The 21,272-nt window shown below is 42.8% G+C and overlaps 1 protein-coding gene across 20 annotated transcripts in view; it reads left to right on the top strand.

The window, feature by feature from the left end:
- CLASRP (CLK4 associating serine/arginine rich protein) overlaps positions 1-21,272 on the top strand; it is a 739,455-nt gene that overhangs the window by 101,987 nt on the left and 616,196 nt on the right. For 13 of the 20 annotated variants that reach the window (XM_078660959.1, XM_078660947.1, XM_078660957.1 and 10 more), the window contains one exon: positions 16,559-16,686. In XM_078660959.1, the coding sequence (XP_078517085.1) occupies positions 16,588-16,686 (99 nt within the window). In that variant the 5' untranslated portion in view covers positions 16,559-16,587. Of the gene's footprint in view, positions 1-16,554; positions 16,687-21,272 lie in introns of all 20 variants that reach the window. The other 7 variants (XM_078660953.1, XM_078660949.1, XM_078660965.1 and 4 more) reach the window with 1 other exon arrangement.

Below are 21,272 nucleotides of genomic sequence, written 5' to 3'. Positions count from 1 at the left end.
CACCCCCCTTTTCATTTTTTTTTTAAAACCCTCAACCCTCGAACAGCTTTTCTTCGACCTTACGTCGCAATTTGTTTTCCAGCTAACACAATTTCTTCGACCTTGTGTCACCTAACACAATTTCTTCAGCCTAATGCCAAAAACCCTAGAATTTAACTGTAAATACTTCAATCGTTGTCACTATTGTCATCTATTTCTTCCTGACTGCTACTATTCATCTCTGCTACAGGTGAAACTTTTATTTAATTTTTTGACTCACTTTTCTTTTCAGGATCTTTTTGACTTGATATTTCATTAATCTGTTCCTTTGATCTGTGTAGCAATTTGAATTTCAGGCCTTCATTTTCTTCTGGCCAGATATCACCTTTTCTTGGAAATTTCTTCTTTTGCTCGGTCATATTACATTCTGTTCTCCAAGCTCTTTTTCTGAATTTTCTTATTTGAGAATCTTCATCACTCTCATCAGTTTCACTGTCCGAAATTTGGATTCTGGACTCAGGTACTTCTTTACTCAGCAGCTTCATTCCGTTAGAAACATCATCTTTATAGCTGGTACTTGGTAATTCGTCGTCTTCTTCAATTACCTTCAACTTCCCAGTTTCAGAATTCCTGTTCCTGCTTCCAGAGTTTCTTTTCTGCTTTTCAATACTCTCCTGGTCTTCAATCACAATTTGATCAGACTCTTCTTCTGCTTCTTTTTCTAGCAGATCTTCATCATTTTCTGAGTCTAATGTCACAACTTCCAAGTCTTTTTCATTCAAGGCTTGTTTTCTATTCAAACTCTCCAGATGTCGACCAACCTGTCGATCTTCAAGATCTGGATTTCTTTAGGCTCTTCTTCAGAATCTGAATCAGCAGTTGTATCACTTTCTTCATCAGAGTTTTCAGGTGTAGGTACACAAATAGTATGGCTTGCATTGATCCACCTCTTCAGACCCTTGCACTTCACTACATTTGTTGTAACAAGAATGACTTGTCTTGCTTTCTGCCACCTGGGTACCAAACAGTTTCTTCTTCGATGAACTTTTGTCCTGACCCAGTCACCTGATAACAGATTATGTGCTTGCTCTTTTTCTCTTGTTTGCACCTCAGTACCCACCTGATTAGACACAGAAGTCACAACTTCAGATAAGTTCCTACAGTACTCCAAAATGACACTATCATTAATTGCCATCACCTTCCCTACTGGTATGAATGCCTGCCTCATGACTCTGCCCATAATAATATCATGTGGGCTTAGACCTGTCTTTTTATCAGGAGTACTTCTCAGAGTCATCAAAACAAGTGGAAGAGCATCTGTCCACTTTATGCCTGTAGCTAGACACATTTTTACAATCCTGTTCTTAATTGTCCCATTTATTTGCTCAATGACCCCTGATGCTTCTGGTCTGTATGCACAATGTATCTTCTGCTCAATGTGTATAGCCTCACAAATCAATTGTAACAATCTGTTTTCAAAATGTCTTCCACCATCAGGTAGCTTTGCAAACGTAATTGCATCATTATGTCGCATAGGAAATGCTTCAACCCATCTTGAAAACAAACAGACTATTACCAGAACATAATGCAACTTGTTATGTGATGACATTTCAATGAAATCCATTTGTAGCCTGTTAAAAGGACCATCCTCCCGGCCTATTGTTCCCAAACTCACAACTGTTTTTCTGTTGGTGTTCAATTGTTGGCAAACTAAGCACCGTTGACAGAGAGACTCTGCAATAATTCTGAACTTTGGATTGAACCATGTCTCTCTAAAAAACCTGATCATGGAATCTCTTCCAATATGTACCTGACCATGATACATCCTATACTAAAGAGAAGGGAGTTAGAGGGAAGAAAAAGCTAAGGCTCCCCCTCCAAATACTATATTCAACATAAGGTCTCTGTTACCAGATACCTGAGAGCCTAGCCGGTCACTATAAATCCATTCACAACGCTCAATGGGGTTGTTATGGATGGTATAGTAGATAGAAAAGGAGAAATTGCTCTTTTTCTAGGTGTCCCCTCACTCACCAGGGTTGCCCCATGGTGACATGCTTCATCATTGGGGCCATCCCAGTCCTCTACGGGCTGGGGCGTGCTGCGACTTGCGAATTACGTAGGAGCACTTATAATTGACTATGTGTGGTGCGGGTGTGATAGTGGAGTGGAGTAGGTGATGTGTTTAAAAATACCTGCCCAGTAGGTATTCAATAGACTTTATTCCTGCCTCTAGGTGGTAGTATTAAAAATGGGGTGGAAAAATAGGGTCCCTAAACGTAATGTGTTAAGGTGTACCTATCAACTCCTGTCAACATGTTTCGTGCATACCCCAAGCACTTCTTCGGGACTACACAGGGACCAGCCCTGTGTTCGCCACTCCTTAGCTCTGCAATGAGTTATTTTTAGTAAAAAATGCTGCAATCTATAATTAGTGCATGCAAGAATACCTACGTATTTATTCCAAACATGTGGTTCCTGTAAAACAAAAGACAACTTGAAAAGTCAAGGGGTGTTACCCCCAAACATAACACACATAGCGCATATTTCGGATTGCACGTGGAAAACGTGATTACATTTCCCGTGGTCCTCAAAGGACTTTTTTATATGTAAAAACGTGTTTGTTTTCATGCACAAAAAGTGGTAGTTCTCATGCATCAAAACGTGATAAACACTTTACTGTGACACAACCAAACATTCATCTTGCACACACATTCATACATATTTACATACATGTAGTGGGACCTAACTGTGCCCCATGGACTCGGAGGGGTTCAGTATCCCAGCAAATCGAAGAGAGGTAGGAGAAATGGCACATCATAAATTTCATCCACTGTTTTGTTTTATCCGACCTGTTAGGCTATGCGATGGTTCATCAACCTGCAAGATCGCTAAATAAAGGCTCTTCATTTGCCCGATTTTGTTCGCACACACTTGCTTGCTCACAGAATACCTCCCTCTTGCAGACACCTACTAGCGTCCCTCCGGTCCGGATGTTATTTGACCGGGGGCGCCGGGTTTGTTTTTAAAGACCTGCAATCGCCCGGTTACTTCCGCATTGCACGCCACGCTCAGTGGAGAGCTGGTGCGTGTCGGATGTTTGGAGCGTTCGCGACTGGCGGCCATCTTGGGTATATGGCGTACCTTTCACTCATTCGAAAGGTCAATATTTTTGGATCAGGTTGGCCGCTATTCTTAAAAATTAATTTAAGGCATACTCCCGTCAGCCATTGTTATTATCAGCTAATTTGCCGCAATTTTTACCAAAAAGGGATTGGGTATTTCTATACGATCCCAAAAATCCATAAAAGACTAGAAAACCCACCTGGGAGACCAATCGTCTCTGGGATTGGGTCGATTTTGGAGCCCCTGTCTAAGTTTGCAGATGCCTTTTTACGACCACAAGTACAACAAACTGATACATATCTGCAAGATACAAAATCAGTAATATGCCTAATCAAGGACCTCACTTTTGACCCTACCACACAAATACTGGGCGGACTCAATGTGGAGAGTCTTTATACGAGTTTGCCCCATAGAGAAACATTGCAAATTTTGGAGGAGATTCTATTCGAAAATGAGTGGCAATATAAGACTCCGAGACATGTTGTTTTGGAATGCTGCCGCCTTGCATTGACCGAGAACTTTTTCCTATTCCAGCAGACCATGTACAGACAAACCCATGGAACTAGCATGGGAAGCACATTCGCGCCGAGTGTGGCCGGATTATATGTCCACCAGCTAGAGAATAAAAGAATTCTGACTCCCAATAACCCTTTCTCTGCAAATATCCAGATGTGGAGACGTTATATTGACGACGTCATCCTCATCTGGAATGGAAATGAGATGGAAGTGAACCTTTTTCTAACCTGGTTGAATTCACAAGACCCCTTTCTGAATTTTACCTCCACAATGAGCAGAGAACAATTGGTATTTTTAGACCTAAACATCAGAGCAGACGGTGGCAAACTAACCACTACGACACATTTCAAACCTACGTCGAGAAATTGTTTACTAAACTTTGAGAGTTTCCACCCCGACAGCTACGGGAGAATCTGCCTTTTGGACAGTTTTTACGCCTACGGCGAAACTGCTCAGAAAAACGAGACTATGAAGCCCAGGCGGAAGAACTGAGTACGAAATTACTCCAGAGACAATACCCACACAAAATTGTATCAAAGGCTAAAAAGAGAGCATCAAATAATAACAGAGATGCACTCTTAGAAACAAAACTCAGAACGAAACCCACAAATGACACTGATAGAAGGCCCATCTGTGTTACAACCTACACCGTGGCCTCACAGAAAGTGACGAAAATTGTCAAAAAACATTGGAAGACACTGAATAGTGGTGGCCTTAACCTCACTCAACCAATGTTCAGCCACCGCAAAGGAAAAAACCTGAAGGATTTAATAGTCCATACACGCCCAAAGACTGTAGAAGGCCCAGTACGTCGCCTACATCCACTACCGATGGGACACTATCCGTGTTCCAATTGTAGTGTGTGTCATCTAACGAGTGCGACTAAACAAATCACATGTAACAACGGCCTGATTTGGGATTTGAAGTCCTTTTCAAACTGCAACACAACAGGGGTAGTGTATATGATTACATGTAGTTGTGATTTACACTACATCGGCATGACCACCAGGAAGGTCAACACAAGGATGGTGGAACACCGCAGCAATTTCAGATGCAAGCATTCAAATACGAAAATGACCACTAATTTTTTGGAAAAGGGACATACCCCTAATGATATGCGTTGGGTGGTTCTGGAAATACAACAACCACACACAGACATGGAGAAAAAACTACTGGAGAAGGAACAACGCTGGGTTTTTAAGCTCCGCTCTCATATTGTGGGTCTGAATGATGACATTCCCTGGGGACAATTTACATGACAAGAAGTATTCAACTTAGTGATACAAAAAGCATGTCTGCTCATAAAATGACTAAACAAATGGAGAAAAATAACTGATGGAGACATTTTTGGGCCGTCGTGATTTATAATATCCTAATCACCGGCATATGTATACCCAATCCCTTTTTGGTAAAAATTGCGGCAAATTAGCTGATAATAACAATGGCTGACGGGAGTATGCCTTAAATTAATTTTTAAGAATAGCGGCCAACCTGATCCAAAAATATTGACCTTTCGAATGAGTGAAAGGTACGCCATATACCTAAGATGGCCGCCAGTCGCGAACGCTCCAAACATCCGACACGCACCAGCTCTCCACTGAGCGTGGCGTGCAATGCGGAAGTAACCGGGCGATTGCAGGTCTTTAAAAACAAACCCTGCGCCCCCGGTCAAATAACATGCGGACCGGAGGGACACTAGTAGGTGTCTGCAAGAGGGAGGTATTCTGTGAGCAAGTAAGTGTGTGCGAACAAAATCGGGCAAATGAAGAGCCTTTATTTATCGATCTTGCGGGTTGATGAACCATCGCATAGCCTAACAGGTCGGATAAAACAAAACAGTGGATGAAATTTATGATGTGCCATTTCTCCTACCTCTCTTAGATTTGCTGGGATACTGAACCCCTCCGAGTCCATGGGGCACAGTTAGGTCCCACTACATGCATGTAAATATGTATGAATGTGTGTGCAAGATGAATGTTTGGTTGTCACAGTAAGGTGTTTATCACGTTTTGATGCATGAGAACTACCACTTTTTGTGCATGAAAACAAACACGTTTTTACATATAAAAACGTCCTTTGAGGACCACGGGAAATGTAATCACGTTTTCCACGTGCAATCCGAAATATGTGCTATGTGTGTTATGTTTGGGGGTAACACCCCTTGACTTTTCAAGTTGTCTTTTGTTTTACAGGAACCACGTGTTTGGAATAAATACGTAGGTATTCTTGCATGCACTAATTATAGATTGCAGCATTTTTTACTAAAAATAACTCATTGCAGAGCTAAGGAGTGGCGAACACAGGGCTGGTCCCTGTGTAGTCCCGAAGAAGTGCTTGGGGTATGCACGAAACATGTTGACAGGAGTTGATAGGTACACCTTAACACATTACGTTTAGGGACCCTATTTTTCCACCCCATTTTTAATACTACCATCTAGAGGCAGGAATAAAGTCTATTGAATACCTACTGGGCAGGTATTTTTAAACACATCACCTAGTCCACTCCACTATCACACCCGCACCACACATAGTCAATTATAAGTGCTCCTACGTAATTCGCAAGTCGCAGCACGCCCCAGCCCGTAGAGGACTGGGATGGCCCCAATGATGAAGCATGTCACCATGGGGCAACCCTGGTGAGTGAGGGGACACCTAGAAAAAGAGCAATTTCTCCTTTTCTATCTACTATACCATCCAGACCAACCCCATTGAGCGTTGTGAATGGATTTATAGTGACCGGCTAGGCTCTCGGGTATCTGGTAACAGAGACCTTATGTTGAGCATGATACATCCTAGCCATGTCAGCAATCATGCTATCTGGTAAGACTGTTCTGCCATCTTTGTGTGTCCAAATTCCATCCTCATCTCGCTGTCTACATTCTGCTTTCAACCATGTGTTTTTCTCCTTATCAGTTACTTCATCTTGTAAATCTTTGACTCCCTGCCATGTTTCAACTACAGATGTTAGTATTAGTAAACTCAAAGTGTGTTCATCATTCTTTTCCAGATTAATTGCAAAATTGTTTCTAGCACAATAATTTACAATTTCATCTGCATATGCATTTCCTTTGGTAATGAAATCCTCACCTCTTTTGTAAGCTGAATATTTCACGACAACAATCTTTTCTGATAATTGAATGCCATCGATCAGTCTTTTATTTAATTTTGCATTTCTTATTGTTGAACTTGCAGAGGTCAAATGACCTCTTTGGGACCAGAGCTGTTCATAATCATGCACAAATCCATAACCGTACTCGCTGTCAGTTATTATTATGATTTTCAAATTTATTCCTCTCTCACATGCACGAATTAAAGCAATTAATTCTGCTATTTGAGCTGAACGAATTCCTTCAAGACATGATGCTTCAACCACATCAGCAACTGTGCAGACAGAATATGCCGCTCTCAAATAGCCTTCTTCTGTTCTCAGATAAGAGCCATCAATGAAGTAAACATAATCTGACTCTGGCAGAGGAACATCTTTAATGTCCTGCCTTGGCTTGGTGCAATGTTCCAAAACGTCCAAGCACTCATGATCAACATCATTTTCATTTCTGATTTCTGTTACAGCACCATCAGGCAACAATGTGGAAGGATTTAAAGTCACACATTTTGCTATTGAAATATTATCTGATCCCAGAATAACTTTTCCGTACTTGGTAAGTCTGTTACTTGTCAGGTGCTGCGTTTTACTTCTAGTGAGAAGAATTTCAACTGAATTCTGTACATAGATTTTCACAGGAAATCCCATGATTATTCCCTCACTTTGCTCAAGGCTCACACTTGTTGCAGCTACTGCTTTTAAGCAGCCTGGTAATGCTTTTGCAACTGGATCAAGTACTGCTGAAAAGTATGCAATTGGTTTTCTCAGTTTTCCATATCTCTTAATTAAAATTGACAATGCACATCCTTCCCTTTCACTGCAGTATAGCTCAAAATCCTTTTCATAGTCTGGCATGCCTAAGGCTGATGCCTCACACAAGCTCCTTTTTAGCTTTTCAAAAGCTTCCATCTCAATTTCTGTAAGGACAATTAGATCTTTTATATCTGATTTTGTCAGTCTCTGCAGTTGTTTCGCAATTACTGAAAATCCACTAATCCATTGACAACAATAGCCAACCATTCCTAAAAACATTCTGACCGGTCTCTGTGTTTTTGGTGGTTGCATTCCCTGAATCATTTTGATTCTCTCAATTGTCACTTGTCTGATTCCTTTTGTAATTCTGTGACCAAGGTATTTTACTTCTTGCTTGCAAAACTGTAATTTTGCAGGTGACACTTTATGTCCCTCATTTGCCAAATGATTCAAGAGTGTAATTGTATCAGACCATGATTCATTCTTAATGATATTTCTGGACGAATTTTTACACTCTCTTATAAAAGCTAATTTAGCTTTTTCCTTCTCCTTTTTCTTCGTCCATTTTGTTTTCCATTTATTCAGATTACCCAATTTTCTCAAAGTCCAAATTAAATCTTTTATATGGGCAATTCTACCTGAATTGTTCAAGCTTTCAATGTCCCTTTCAGTGAAGTTTTGTTTACTCAAATCAATTTCTAAATTAAATGCCATTTCTTCAACAGCATCATACTTATTTTTTGTTTTCCAAGTTATGCTTTTGCAAAGAAACATCAATTCATCATCCTGATATGTTTTTAATCTGTCGGTACTGATTGTACCATTTATTCTTCTAAATCAACCTTTAATTTTGACTCATCAGGCTGTGTTAGATCAATCAAGTCAATATCAGAGTCCTCACTAGCTGAGGCTAAAGTCATCACTCTCTCTTGCTCAGTTGGAATTATTACTTGCTGACTTTCAGATACATTAGAATAAAGTTTTTCAGCAACATTTTGAATTCTAGAATTTAAAGGGACCATTAAAGCTGTGGAACTAGTTTCATCTTTTCTAAGCACTGGGACTGTCACTGCTTCCATATTTCTTGTTAACTGCTCAATTAAATCATTTGTAGAATTTACATAACCAGGAATATTCATTCCAGAAGTACTAGGCATCTCATCATACCTTTCTGTTGTGACACCTGGAGAAGGAATCTGGACTGGGACTCTATTAATCTGAACTGGGACTCTTGGCGTTACATTAATCTGTTCTGGGGGTCTGCTTAAATTTCTGTCCTGTTCTGTATTTACAACATTATTTTTACACTGATCAATAAATTCTACTCTCTCATCTTTATAATTTTCATTTATAAATTTGCAAACCGAATTTTCATTAAAATGTATTTCCTTTGAGAGAGGTGGTGTATTCATTAATTTGCTCTCACATGTAACAACAACCTTTTTCATTTTCTGGTACCAGGAAAACATTTTTTTTCTTTAGATAATAATTATCCAAGTTTTATCAAATATTTACCTTTATTAAGATTGACCACAACAATTAAAATTGTTTACTTTATTGACTAACACGCAAAAATCACTAATTAGTCCACAAAGCCAAGCGTTTGTCAGACTCTACTTTCTCTTTTTCCTATGTTCTCACTTTAATTTGGTCAGTAGAGAAGTAAACTAATTAAAAGCAGCAATGGAAGTAATCTAACTAATAAATCAAAAATAGGGACAGAACTATTTGAAAACAGAACAAAGACTCAGTATATCTTAATTTAATTATACTACTAGATTGCTACTACACTGCTGTTAATAAATCATAGGCAATTTTGTAAGACACTATAATCACATATTAGCTGTGGGGAAGACTCAGTAATGTTGCTTTAAACCAGCCTGACTTAATAACCACAAATCACAACTATTGTTACAACTACTTATACTACTGTGGAGGTGGCTGAATTCATAACTATGGCTTTTGATATGTTTCCTATTTTAGTAGAAGTTACTGCTGCAACTCTGGTGGCAGTTTCTAATACTGCACTACTACCTAATATTGTGACAGCTGATTTTACTGTTGTCTCTGTACTTGTTACTTCTGTTGCCGTTTTCCTGATCAGGGTGGTTACTGTGGTAACTGCTATTCACTATATTACAACAAGACCTATTTTCCCAAAATACATTGAAATTGTTATTAAAAGCTGGAACCCTATCAGCTTGGTAAAAAAACAAAAAACTTTATACACTTTGTGATTCGTTTTAATATAAACGAAGTTCTGGACACTAGCGCTAAAGAAAAACCAAAGTCAAAACATTCTTGACAATAATAAACAACAGATGGGTATCAGCCAATTACAGCGCGACAAATGCCTTGACCAATTATAGCACAGTTGCTGTGACACTCCAGCTAATCTCAGCGTGGCAGCTACGACGCTACAGCAAATCACAGCATAGCAGCTACGACACTTAGGCCAATTACGACGCGGCTGCAGTGACGTACACTGCCACTGCAGTCTCTCTCTCTCCCCTTGCACTCTCACGCTCCAAAATAACCCTTCCTCTTTTTATCTCCTTTCGCACGAAATTAGCCCTTCCTTTGTAAAGAGAGCTTACAATGCACAACGCTCGTCTACCACTATCACACGCATCAACTGTTACACGCGCGGTTATATTGAAGAAGGAAACCAAAGCGGGAACACTTATTTATTATTAATTACTTGATATGCAGTGGTAGTTTGCATCAACCAATTATTGCGCGACCACTTCTAAACCCTGAAACACTTTCAACGAATCACAGCGCAGCTTTGCTGTGACATTTCAGACACCTCAGCCAATCAGAGCGCGGCGGCTATGACGTACACAGCCGCTGCGGCTCCAAGCTCTCCCCTTGCGCTTTCGCTCCTAAAAATAGCCCCTCCTTCACAATTTTGATCGGAACACTTTTCAATGGATTTTTATTAGCGCGCGATACTTTTAATGCATTTAAATAGCGCAGAACACTTTATAATGCTTTTAAATAGCGCGGACTTTACCCTGAAGGCTCAAAAACGCTTTACAATTACTTTTTGACACAATTAGTAACTACACAAAACAACCATTTGCCTGTTTCCCTAAAAAGGACAGTAGTTTCAGACATGCAGAATTGCATTCATTTGGAATAGACGACGCTATTTCTATCACTTTTACACATACATATATACTGAAGAAATCCCTACTCATGCACACTTATTTTCTTTCTTAGGACTCTAACCTTAAAAGAAAACCTCTTTTGCTAGTAAGAAAACGACGCTTATTTTTCTTCCTTAGGACTCTAACCTTGGAAGAGAAAACAACGCTTATTCTTCACACAAGCTTCGATAAATCCTATTACTCTTTTCACAGAGAGTTCTAAAACAGGCTCCAAGTCCCTATACTCAATGCTACAATTTCATAGACAATCCTCACTATCATACATACAATTTACTCAACACACCTAGAACCCTAAACTTGTGTTGTACGTCCACAACACGATGATATGCGGCGATATCACCTTTTGAAGCAGAACAAATGAACTGTGTAACCTGATAACAGCGTCCTGATCACAGCATTACAATACTCTTTGCCATGGCTAACCTGGGATTTTTCACACTGCTGGAAAAAAGCCTTTCAACTACATATAACAATCTGACAAAATCAAAAACTTAACATATGTTAAACATTGATCCTATGAATATACCAACATATATGTGTCATGTATGTAACATGTATGTTAAAAACAACATATCAACCGTCTGAATGCTACCAAAAACGGATCCATCGCTCTTACCAAAAGTTTGCATAAATGACTCTACCTACTACCATCAAACTTACCATACAATACTAGGCCCATATCAACAACAGAGCGACTGAATCATGAGGCGATTAGATCTAAATATGTTGTTTAAACTATCCACAATAAACAAGACCAGCTTGTCATTTAGTGAGTTTATTTAAACATATTCATGAAAACTTAGGTTTTGGAACATTATTAAACAAGCATTAGAAAATGTCATAAAGAAAAGTTTATTCAGCATTAATAAAAAGAGCTTAATTCAAGAAATATTATTCATTAGCAGAAATAAGTGAAAATAAGCATTTCCAAATCCTAACTATTTCTCTGTCTCTACCCTCATCGCCTGAAAACAAAGTTTTTATCAAAGACTCCTTTCCTTACGTGCATTCGTCCATCAGCAGAACACGACCCTCTGGAATCAAAAAGCGTAAGCCAAAAGTCTGCTCTTTGAGCTAATTCTTATACCCTAAAACTAAGCTCAACTAACTATTTTCACATTCCAACAGCTGAATTCTGGCTCTCCATTGGCTGAGCCACCTCATGCCACAGCAAATTGTGACATCTCCCACTTCATGTCCAGGCCTTTTCACTAACCCATTGTTCACGCACAGAGTCCTGGCGACACTTCCTTAGGCTGCTACATTTTGTAGCAAAGATGTTAATTTAATACAAAAATGTCACGGCTCTTCCTTTCAACCTTGAGCTTGTCCGTTCTGAACTTCTCGTGGCACAATAGCAAACCTCTCCACAGAGTGCCTTTAGCAGTTCTTTTCAAAACTTTTCAAAATAAAAGTTCATGGTTTCTCATCATTTTCAAAAAATACGTTTTCTCTTGTGACTTTATCAACAGGCCTGTTTTTCAGAAAGCGTCAATTTTCTGCGCCACCTTTTTCTTGCGTCACTTTTTAATGTGTAATATTTTTCTCTGCAGCCAACTCAAAGCTCCATTTGAAGAACTATTATTTAAACAAACAAAAAACATAAATTAATTAAGGAATTGACATTTATTCTGTTACCCACCCACCTTTGCTAATAATTACCCATTAATCTATGTTGCCTAGCAGAAGCAAACAAAGCAACAAACAGATTCATGCAACATTTAAGACAAAAGACAAAACATGAGCACACAGAAAATAAGCACATGCCATTATTTAAAACAGCCGCATTTAATTCTGACAATCACAATAGACAGGATTAATTTATTATTTTCACACACATGCACTTGCAACATAATGCACATTTATGAGCACATATATTAGTTTCCCACGTGTTCATGATAATGCAACTTTTACTCTAGGTTGGTTAATATTTCACACTGCACACATTATTAATTTATTATTCATTATGGAAGTGTGACTTTGCGAGCTGAAATAAATATATTTCTAAATCTCGCTCCATCACCATAAATAGATCTGTTCGCCACAGTAGACAACACAAAATGCCCAAACTTTGCATCCAGGTTCCCACACCCTCTATCCAGGGGGAATGCCCTATGGATGAGTTGGCCAGGGATATTTCCCTATGCTTTTACACCTCTCCCACTACATCCATTACTAGTTTGGCAGCTCAGACAAATATCCCTTACACTGATCCTAGTAGTCCCCACATGGGCTTGTCAACCTTGGAACACCGCCCTGCTAGAACTGTCAGTGGTACCACATCAAACATTACATCTCACCTCCAGTCTCCTCACTCGTTGCCATGGTGAAAGCACACATCCAAATCCCAAGGAGCTCAACCAAGCGATTAGGTTCCTGAAGTCATAGAGTTGGGTTATTTAAATCTGCCTCCACAATGTATGACTATTCTAAAAGAAGCAAGAAAGCCTACTACGAGAGCAAGATTTGGTATTTATTGTAATAACAACAAAACCAATTCCCTAGACGTGTCTATACAAAATATTGTCTGTTACCTGTTGCACTATTTGTCTACACCTAGCAGCAGTCGCTGCCTATTTGCGAAAGTCAACATTTATCTATTTTCAACCCCTTCTCTAAATCGAGCATTTCAAGATGGATTATTAAATGCATTCAATGATGCTATGCTAAAGCCAAAAGAACTTTAATCAAACCACCTAGAGCGCATTCTACACGCAAGATATGGGCTACTATGGCCTTTTCAGTCAACATTCCTTTAGCGGACGTATGTAAAGCAGGTACATGGTCTACACCGCACACATTTACTAAACACTCCTGTGTAGATGTCTTAGCAAGGCAACAAGCGAATCTAGCCAGGCAGTACTTAAAACACAGCTTCAGACAACTGCAACAGCTACAGGTTAGCCACTGCTTTGGGAATGTACTGCTGTTTAGTCTGCGCAAAGCATGTGATCTTTAGCTCACATGCCTCAAATCACCACCACCACTATTACCACCACGAATACCACCATCACCAACACCACCACCATCAATACCCCCACCAATACAACCACCACCAATACAACCACCACCAATACAACCACCACCAATACAACCACCACCAATACAACCACCACCAATACAACCACCACCAATACAACCACCACCAATACAACCACCACCAATACAACCACCACCAATACAACCACCACCAATACAACCACCACCATTACTACCACCACCACCACCACCACCACCAATATTACCACCACCAATCCCACCACCACTACCAATACCACCACCACCACCAATACCACCACCACCACCAATCCCACCACCACAACCAATACCACCACCAATTCAACCAACACCACAACCACCAATACCACCTCCACCAATACCAGTACCATCAACAAAACCAGTACCCACCACCACCAATCCTACCACCATCACCAATACCAATGCCACAACCCCAGCGCCTCTCTCTTACAAGTAATAGCAGGAGAACTGTACGAGGCTGGAGCTGCAGCCGAGACCATCCCTTTCTCTCTCCATGCCTGCCATAAAGCACAGCCAGCCCTGCACCAGGAGGTGAAGCCAGGGCCTACTACAGCTGGAGGGTTTTTATTTGGCCAAATATAACAATGCCATTACGCAGTGCCACACTGCACACTTAAATCATGGAGAGGGCAGGAAATAGCCCCTCCCGCTCTTCCTCCTGAACCACAACAGTGCAATCACAGAGTGAAAGGTTTATAGCTCGGATGATATGTAACTCTCACTTCACGCTTTGTGTCGGTGTAATTCACAACACTTGCACATCTTCACTCCACTATTTATTACTAGTTTGAAGACATCGCAGGCCGGTCTCTTCCCCTGGCATTTACAATCTAACAAGCGGTCATGAAGGGCCTTTATTGCAGTGCAAAAGGTCTCACATTTGTAAGAGTTTAAGCTATTAGTATTGTAAATTAAGTTTCCTTTTATGTTTTAAAACCCAAAACATAGATAAGAGGCATTGTCATTTACTATACAAATAGCTCAAACTCGCATGAATGCGAGACCTTTTGCATTGCAAATGCTTTTTTTATCATACCATGGGACTCCCACCTCGACGACGTGGAAAGATTTAAGAATTTGAATCTATCAAAGATGCCAATACTGGAGAACTACATGTACAGGTATGTAACTTATTTTCTTATGTTGAGACTGGGTTGTCTGTAGACAGACATGGTTGATGTTTGATATCTTGAAATTCGAGTTTCAATGAGAAATACTGAATTGGGGAGTTAAGAAATATTGCCCACTGTTAAATCACGGTGCATCATTTCTGTGCGGATGATTTTTTAAGTTGCATACCATTTTTGTTGTTTTACGTTCTCCACATTTAAGAGCTGGCAGTGTCCAAAGAATGTTTGAGATGATATTAACCTTGATTTCTCTACCAATTAAGAAGCAACATAGACGTACAATCTAAATACTGAAGTTAGTGAGAATGAATAGTGCAGCTGTGTGTTGTGATCCAAAAAAGGGTTTCCCCTCTGTTCTGTCCAGTTGTGAGGGGCAAATTTGATAGCCTGTAAAAACGTTGGAGGGATAAAACTATACTATTGGACAACTTTTATGGTTTGGTTACAGAGTTGATATCTTTTCAGTAGCGCTATTTAAAAGAATTAACATGGGGATTTGAGAAATGCTTACAGTGGTCATTCTTAAGACACACTCTGCTCTTTTAGACCAGGCCTGCAGTAGTTCCAGTGAAGGTACTGAACTTTGCCTGAAGGGCCAAGTATTTGATGCGCCGCACTGCCAAGTTGTTTTTTGTTGTTGTTGTAATAACAAGCTTGCAAACCCTGAGCTTGTGTTCAATAAAAACAAAAAAGCAATGGCCCTGATGCACAGGACGTTTTCTCGATGTGTGTGGGGAAATGTGCTCTTGGGTAAGGCAAAAAAGAAAGATGACTCTGCCTTAGATAGTGCGAAGTGAACGCTACTGAGACCCTGTTGCCCACTGGTGGTAGGTCAATCAGCTCATGGGTTTAAGTCTGCGATGCCAGCAGAGGCTGTGCCAGCCCTCGAAGCAAAGACGAAGAGATGATGGATGGAGTGCTGAAACCTTTCAGACTCCCCCCCCCCCCCCCCTTCCCAGTCACAGATCTGGGTTGAAGCCATCATCGTTCTTTATCTCACTGTGCCACCCTAGTTCAGACCCAGCTATATGCAAATCAGACTTTACCTTCTGCCTCATGGAAACAGTCCAGCCCGAACTGCCATGCCAGGCCTTTCCTGGACCAGAAACAAGCATCCTGGGACAGGTTTCGGGGTAACTCCTTCCAGTGCTCACCCAACTCTAAGCTGAATACAGGAACCATGGTTTGGTGTTCTCAATGACCCCATCAGACTTCATGTTGGGTGTCCCAAAATGATATGACATCTTATATAGAGGCCAACGGCAGTAAAAAAAATATATTTTACCATAAAACATAGGTGGCACTAGCCCGCAGAGCCTGAAGGTAATGAAGCCACGACCTTTTTCTTTTGAAAAAGAAAGTGAGTTTGGTGTAACTGTCATTATAATTAATTTGATTTCTCTGGTGAAATTCCTGATTTTTTTCCTGAGGACAGTGTGCTAATTGCGAATAGACTGTGCAGACCAAGTGTAGAACTTGCATGATGTCCCATCACAGAAGTGGAGAATAATAAACACTATACATTTAATCATCGCTGGTATTGTTTTGGTTATGTTGACTAAAGGTCGTTTTTATTTTTTCTTCAATACTGTTTGAGTATAAAAGCTTTTGATTTCTTTCAAGTTTGTTTGCTCTTTTTCCGGTCTTTACCGTTGCTGCAAGATTTTTTTTTATCAGGTAAAGACTGCTGTTTAAGTCCCCCATTCACTCAGAAAATGTCCTCCTTGTTACCAAGACAGGTTGGTGAAAAAAAGCCAAGACAAACAGGATGTGGCACGAAGCCCGAAAGCATGAGCGAAAGCTCCGAGGGATGATGGTGGATTACAAGAAAAGAGCAGAGCGTCGCAGAGAATACTATGAAAAAATTGTGAGTTTGCATGCTGGCCAACTCTTAATAATGTTTTACCTCAAAGACTGATTAACTTGCAGTGATTAAAATGAACAACTTTAATTCCATTGTTGCTGCTGAGAAAATAACTCTTGATCGTCCGCGATTACAGAGCAAGTGAAATCTGTAAAATAGAAATACTTTACCTCTACCACTCTAAAAAGTTTTCATATCCCACTTCTTTGAATCTTTCTAACTAATTTCACTTATGTTGCTGGGATAAAGCTCAAAATATGGTCCTTGCAATGTCTCATGCATACAGACCAAGATTGGAAAATAGCCTTTTCGTCTCAATTCAAGGAGTGCATATTTAATCTCTGCAGTGTCTCCTCTCTTCAGTGCATATTCAAGTTTAACAGTTGGTATGTCTTTAATGTTGGACAGATATTCAGTCAGTTAGTTCGTAAAATCTCTAGCAAATGACTTGAGCTGTTATTTTAACCCCTTTCATGCGGCGCAAATTTTCGCGCCGCGGGGGGGTTTTACTAAGTGGGCGCGATTCGGACAGCCGAGGGCCGTCCTACGCACAGGCCCACCATGACGCGTGACTGCTCCCGGCCGTCACGAGCATTCAAGGGGTTAATTATGAAGACAGGTTTTGTTGCACTAACTGATTAAACCTCCTACACATCAGATGGTCCCTAAGCACAGTGTTGAGGCTTGACACATTTGATAAAGATTGCTTTACAGCTCCTTAACCCCAGATAGGACATGGCCTAGAGGTGTTTTTGATCCTTTAGGCACTCATCTTACATCTCACACTTGCAAAATATTCCATAACTGTGGTCTACTCCAGAAAGAGCTGGCTTCTCGGGGTACAGTTTCTGAACATTCCAGTGCATTGATGAGTTCAACAAGGGTAGTATTGCCCGTCAACACTGAGGTTGTGTAAATGCATCTATACATACTAATGGACGATACATTGTGATCTGAACATATAAATAGGCAAAAGTGTAATGACTGAATGACAATCTTCTATATACCTAAAACGGCTTATTCTTACTACACATGCATTTCAGAATGACATTTTAAAGGACTCATGTAGGTATACATACAAATTTACATGGTAGAAACAATTGAAAATACAGTCTAAAAATGCATATATGACATTGTTTGTAGTATGTACTAGCTGTAATTAGAAATCTTTAGTGTGACAACAGATCATCTTTTTATCTAATATGAACTTGTAGACTAGTAATCATTACCTGCTCATAATCTGCTGGGTTTGAATTTATAGTATGTTTTCAGTCATATCTGAAAGAAACATGTTAGTGATAGATTCCTTACCTTAGAATATTCCCCAGGCGTCAGACTGGATCCGGAAAGTTTTTCTGCTTAGCAGTACCCCTGCACGTCGGTAGGTGGCGTTGTGTTGCTCCGCGCCCGTCCCTGGCGTTGTAAGCGCTGGAATGACGTCAAAGAGACTACTTAGGCGCCACCCATGTGCGCTGACGTCCGTTCTTTCTTTTTCTGCGCCGAAAATGCAGATCCGGATTGAGCACGTACCTCGGTCATTTTTTGACCAATTTTTTTAGACTTCTGTCTCCTTATCTTTTCTCCTGGTGCATGTAGGGATGCCTAGCTTTAAGTCTTGTGGGTTGTGCCGCTGTAATATGTTGGTGGCGGACCCCCATGATGTCTGCCTCTACTGCCTGGAGACCGACCATGACTCCCGGGACTGTCGGGACTGCCGTGCCATGGCCCGAAGGCCTTGCGGGAGCGGCGCCGGAAGTTGCTGGAGGTCTGGCACTCCTCTCACCGTCTCTCTGGCTCCAGGGGCCTTTCGCGGCATAAGAAGAAGTCAAAGAAACGTGTTTGTTCTCCGACGTTCCACTGTCGCTCCTTGGACGGACAAGGGGGACAGGGGCTCTGCCCCTGCGGCTCCTCCGGAGCCTGGGAGTCCAGCGGCCTACCCACTATACCCGGGTCCGTCGGCGATTTCCGAACAGATGCAAGAGTTTCTTGCTGCCATGGACCGCCTGTTTAGGCCTTCGGGCTCCCGCCAGCATGCTTGCGGTCCCGTGTCCAGATCCTGGTGGCACCGCTTCTTGCGCCGCCCCCGGAGCCACTGGATCCAGTGCCCTCGGCTCCGGCGCCACAAGGTGCAGGACCGTTTGCTCTGGCCCCGGCACTGCCCTTGGCTCCAGCCCGAGTGCCGCTCCTGGCTCCACCACAGGCGCCGCTCTGGGTGCCGTTTATCCCGCCCTGCCCCGGTTGTCGGACCATTGCGTTCCGACCTGGGATCTGTATTGGTATGCGGCTCCGGTTCCACTCACGGTACCGCTGGCCCCCTGCCGCCGCGGCTGGCTCGTTCTACTCCGGAGCCGGTTGAGGACTGAGGATGGCTCCGAGGACCCCTTGCGCTGCAGTGTGACTCCGAGCAGGATTGGGTGGATGACCTTCAAGAAACTGGTGAACTTGTGTCTTCTGACCCGGGGTTTGCCTTCCTAATCCGAGCTTCAGGGAGCACCCCATGCCGGTAGGAGGCAGGTCCTCACCACCTCCACCGCTGGCGCGAATTCACATCGGACAAGTGGGTGCTGCAGATAATCTGCCAAGGTTACTCGCTCCCCTTTCTGTCCTCCCCTCCGGTCATGCCACCTCTGTACCACTGCATGTCGGGGGATCATTTGACTCTTCTCCGTCAGGAAGTCGGGCCCCTCCTGGCCAAGGGGTCCACCAAGTGTGTTTCCAGTCAGGAAGTAGGGAGTGGTTGTTATTACCACTACTTTCTGGTCCCCAAGAAGGAAAAGAGGGGGGCTTGCACCCCATCTTGGACCTCCGGGACGTCAATCGCTTCCTCGGGAAGGAGGATTTCATGATGCGGACTCTGGCTCAGGTTCTGACTGCTCTGGACCCTGGAGACTTGATGGTAGCGTTGGACTTGCAGGACACTTATTTTCACATCCCTGTCCTGCCGGCCCACCGGCGTTATCTGAGGTTCATAGTAGGCAAGGAGCATTTCCATTTTGCCGTGCTCCCCTCGGCCTTACCAGTGCCCCTTCGGGTGTTCACAAAAGTGATGGCGGAGGTCGAAGCTTGTCTGCACAGGTCAGGGGTGTCAGTCTTCCCCTATCCCGAGAACAACTGGCTGTTGAAGGCGGGCTCGCCCCAGGCAGTCGTCTCCCACCTCCAGTCTACAGCCGACTTCCATCAATGTGCCGAACTCACACTGGAGTCCCTCTCAGAAGCTTCCCTTCATTGGAGCGGTTCTGGATTCAATGCTGTTTAGGGTTTATCCTCCCGAACAGCGAGTCCAGGATATTCAGGCTATGATTCCGCTCTTTCAGCCTCTATCCCGGTTTTCAGTCAGGATGACCCTCCGGCTTCTGGGCCTGATGGCCTCCTGCATTCTGCTGGTGACTCATGCCAGATGGCATCGTCGGGCTCTACAGTGGGACCTAAAGTTCCAGTGGGCACAGCATCAGGGCAACCTGTCCGATCACGTCCAGATCTCGGAGTGCGCTGCGCGACAGTTGCAGTGGTGGCTCACGAACAGTTGGGTCGGTGGCAGATCTCTCTCCCTTCCCCAACCAGAGCACACAGTGGTGACGGAGGCCTCCCTCCTGGGATGGGGAGGCCACATGGGAGAGGCGGAGATCAGAGGCGGAATCCCGGCTCCATATCAACCTTCTGTAGCTGCGGGCGATCTGGCTTGCACTGAAGGCATTCATTCCCTTTGTCCGGGGAAGTGTAGTGCAGGTGTTCACGGACAACACCACCGCCATGTGGTATTTCAACAAGCAAGGCCCGGTGGGGACCTGGATCCTATGTCAGGAGGCTCTGCGCCTCAGGACATGGCTGAAAAATCACTGCATTACCTTGGTGGTTCAACACCTGGCAGGTTCTCTGAAAGCCAGGGCGGGCGAACTCAGCTGCCGGTGCATGATGGATCACGAATGGCGTCTGAACTCTGACGTGGCGCAAGGTCTCTTTCAGCAGTGGGGAGAGCCTTGGTTAGATCTATTCGCCGCCGAAGAGAACGCGCAATGTCCTCAGTTCTGCGCGTTGGAATTTCCAAGGCGGCACTTGCTTGGAGTTGCTTTTCGTCGCGAATGGAGTTGCGGTCTGTTGTACTCCTTTCCGTATGTACCACTTCTGCCCAGAGTGCTAAAGAAGATCAGGTGCGACCGGGCCCAAGTCATTCTTGTGGCTCCGGACTGGGCTTGAGGAGTATGGTATCCTGAGCTACTCAGTATGAGCATCGATCCCCCAATCCGTCTGCCTCTTCAGGAGGATCTTCTGTTGCAGCAAAGGGGGCCGTCCTCCACCCGAACCTGTCCAGCCTCCACCTCCAAACGTGGTGATTGAGCAGCGACAGATGACACCTTTCGATCTTCCTCCCGAAGTCTGCTGTCATTCTGGCAGCCAGGCGTCCCTCCACCAAAACGGTGTGCGCCAGCAGGTGGAACAGATTTGTGGCATTGTGCGCATCAGAGCTTGTGGATCCCCTTTCTGCCCCTCTTTCTGAGGTACTTCTGTTCCTTCTCTCTTTGGCCCAGCAGGGCTCTGCTCTGGGCACTGCCAAAGGTTATCTTTCTGCCATCTCCGCCTTTCTACGGCTT

Source organism: Lissotriton helveticus, chromosome 9 (genome assembly GCF_964261635.1).
Source record: "Lissotriton helveticus chromosome 9, aLisHel1.1, whole genome shotgun sequence".
NCBI lineage: Eukaryota > Metazoa > Chordata > Amphibia > Caudata > Salamandridae > Lissotriton > Lissotriton helveticus.
Note: the sequence above shows the minus strand (reverse complement) of the source record. Positions and strands in the feature narration are given on the sequence as shown.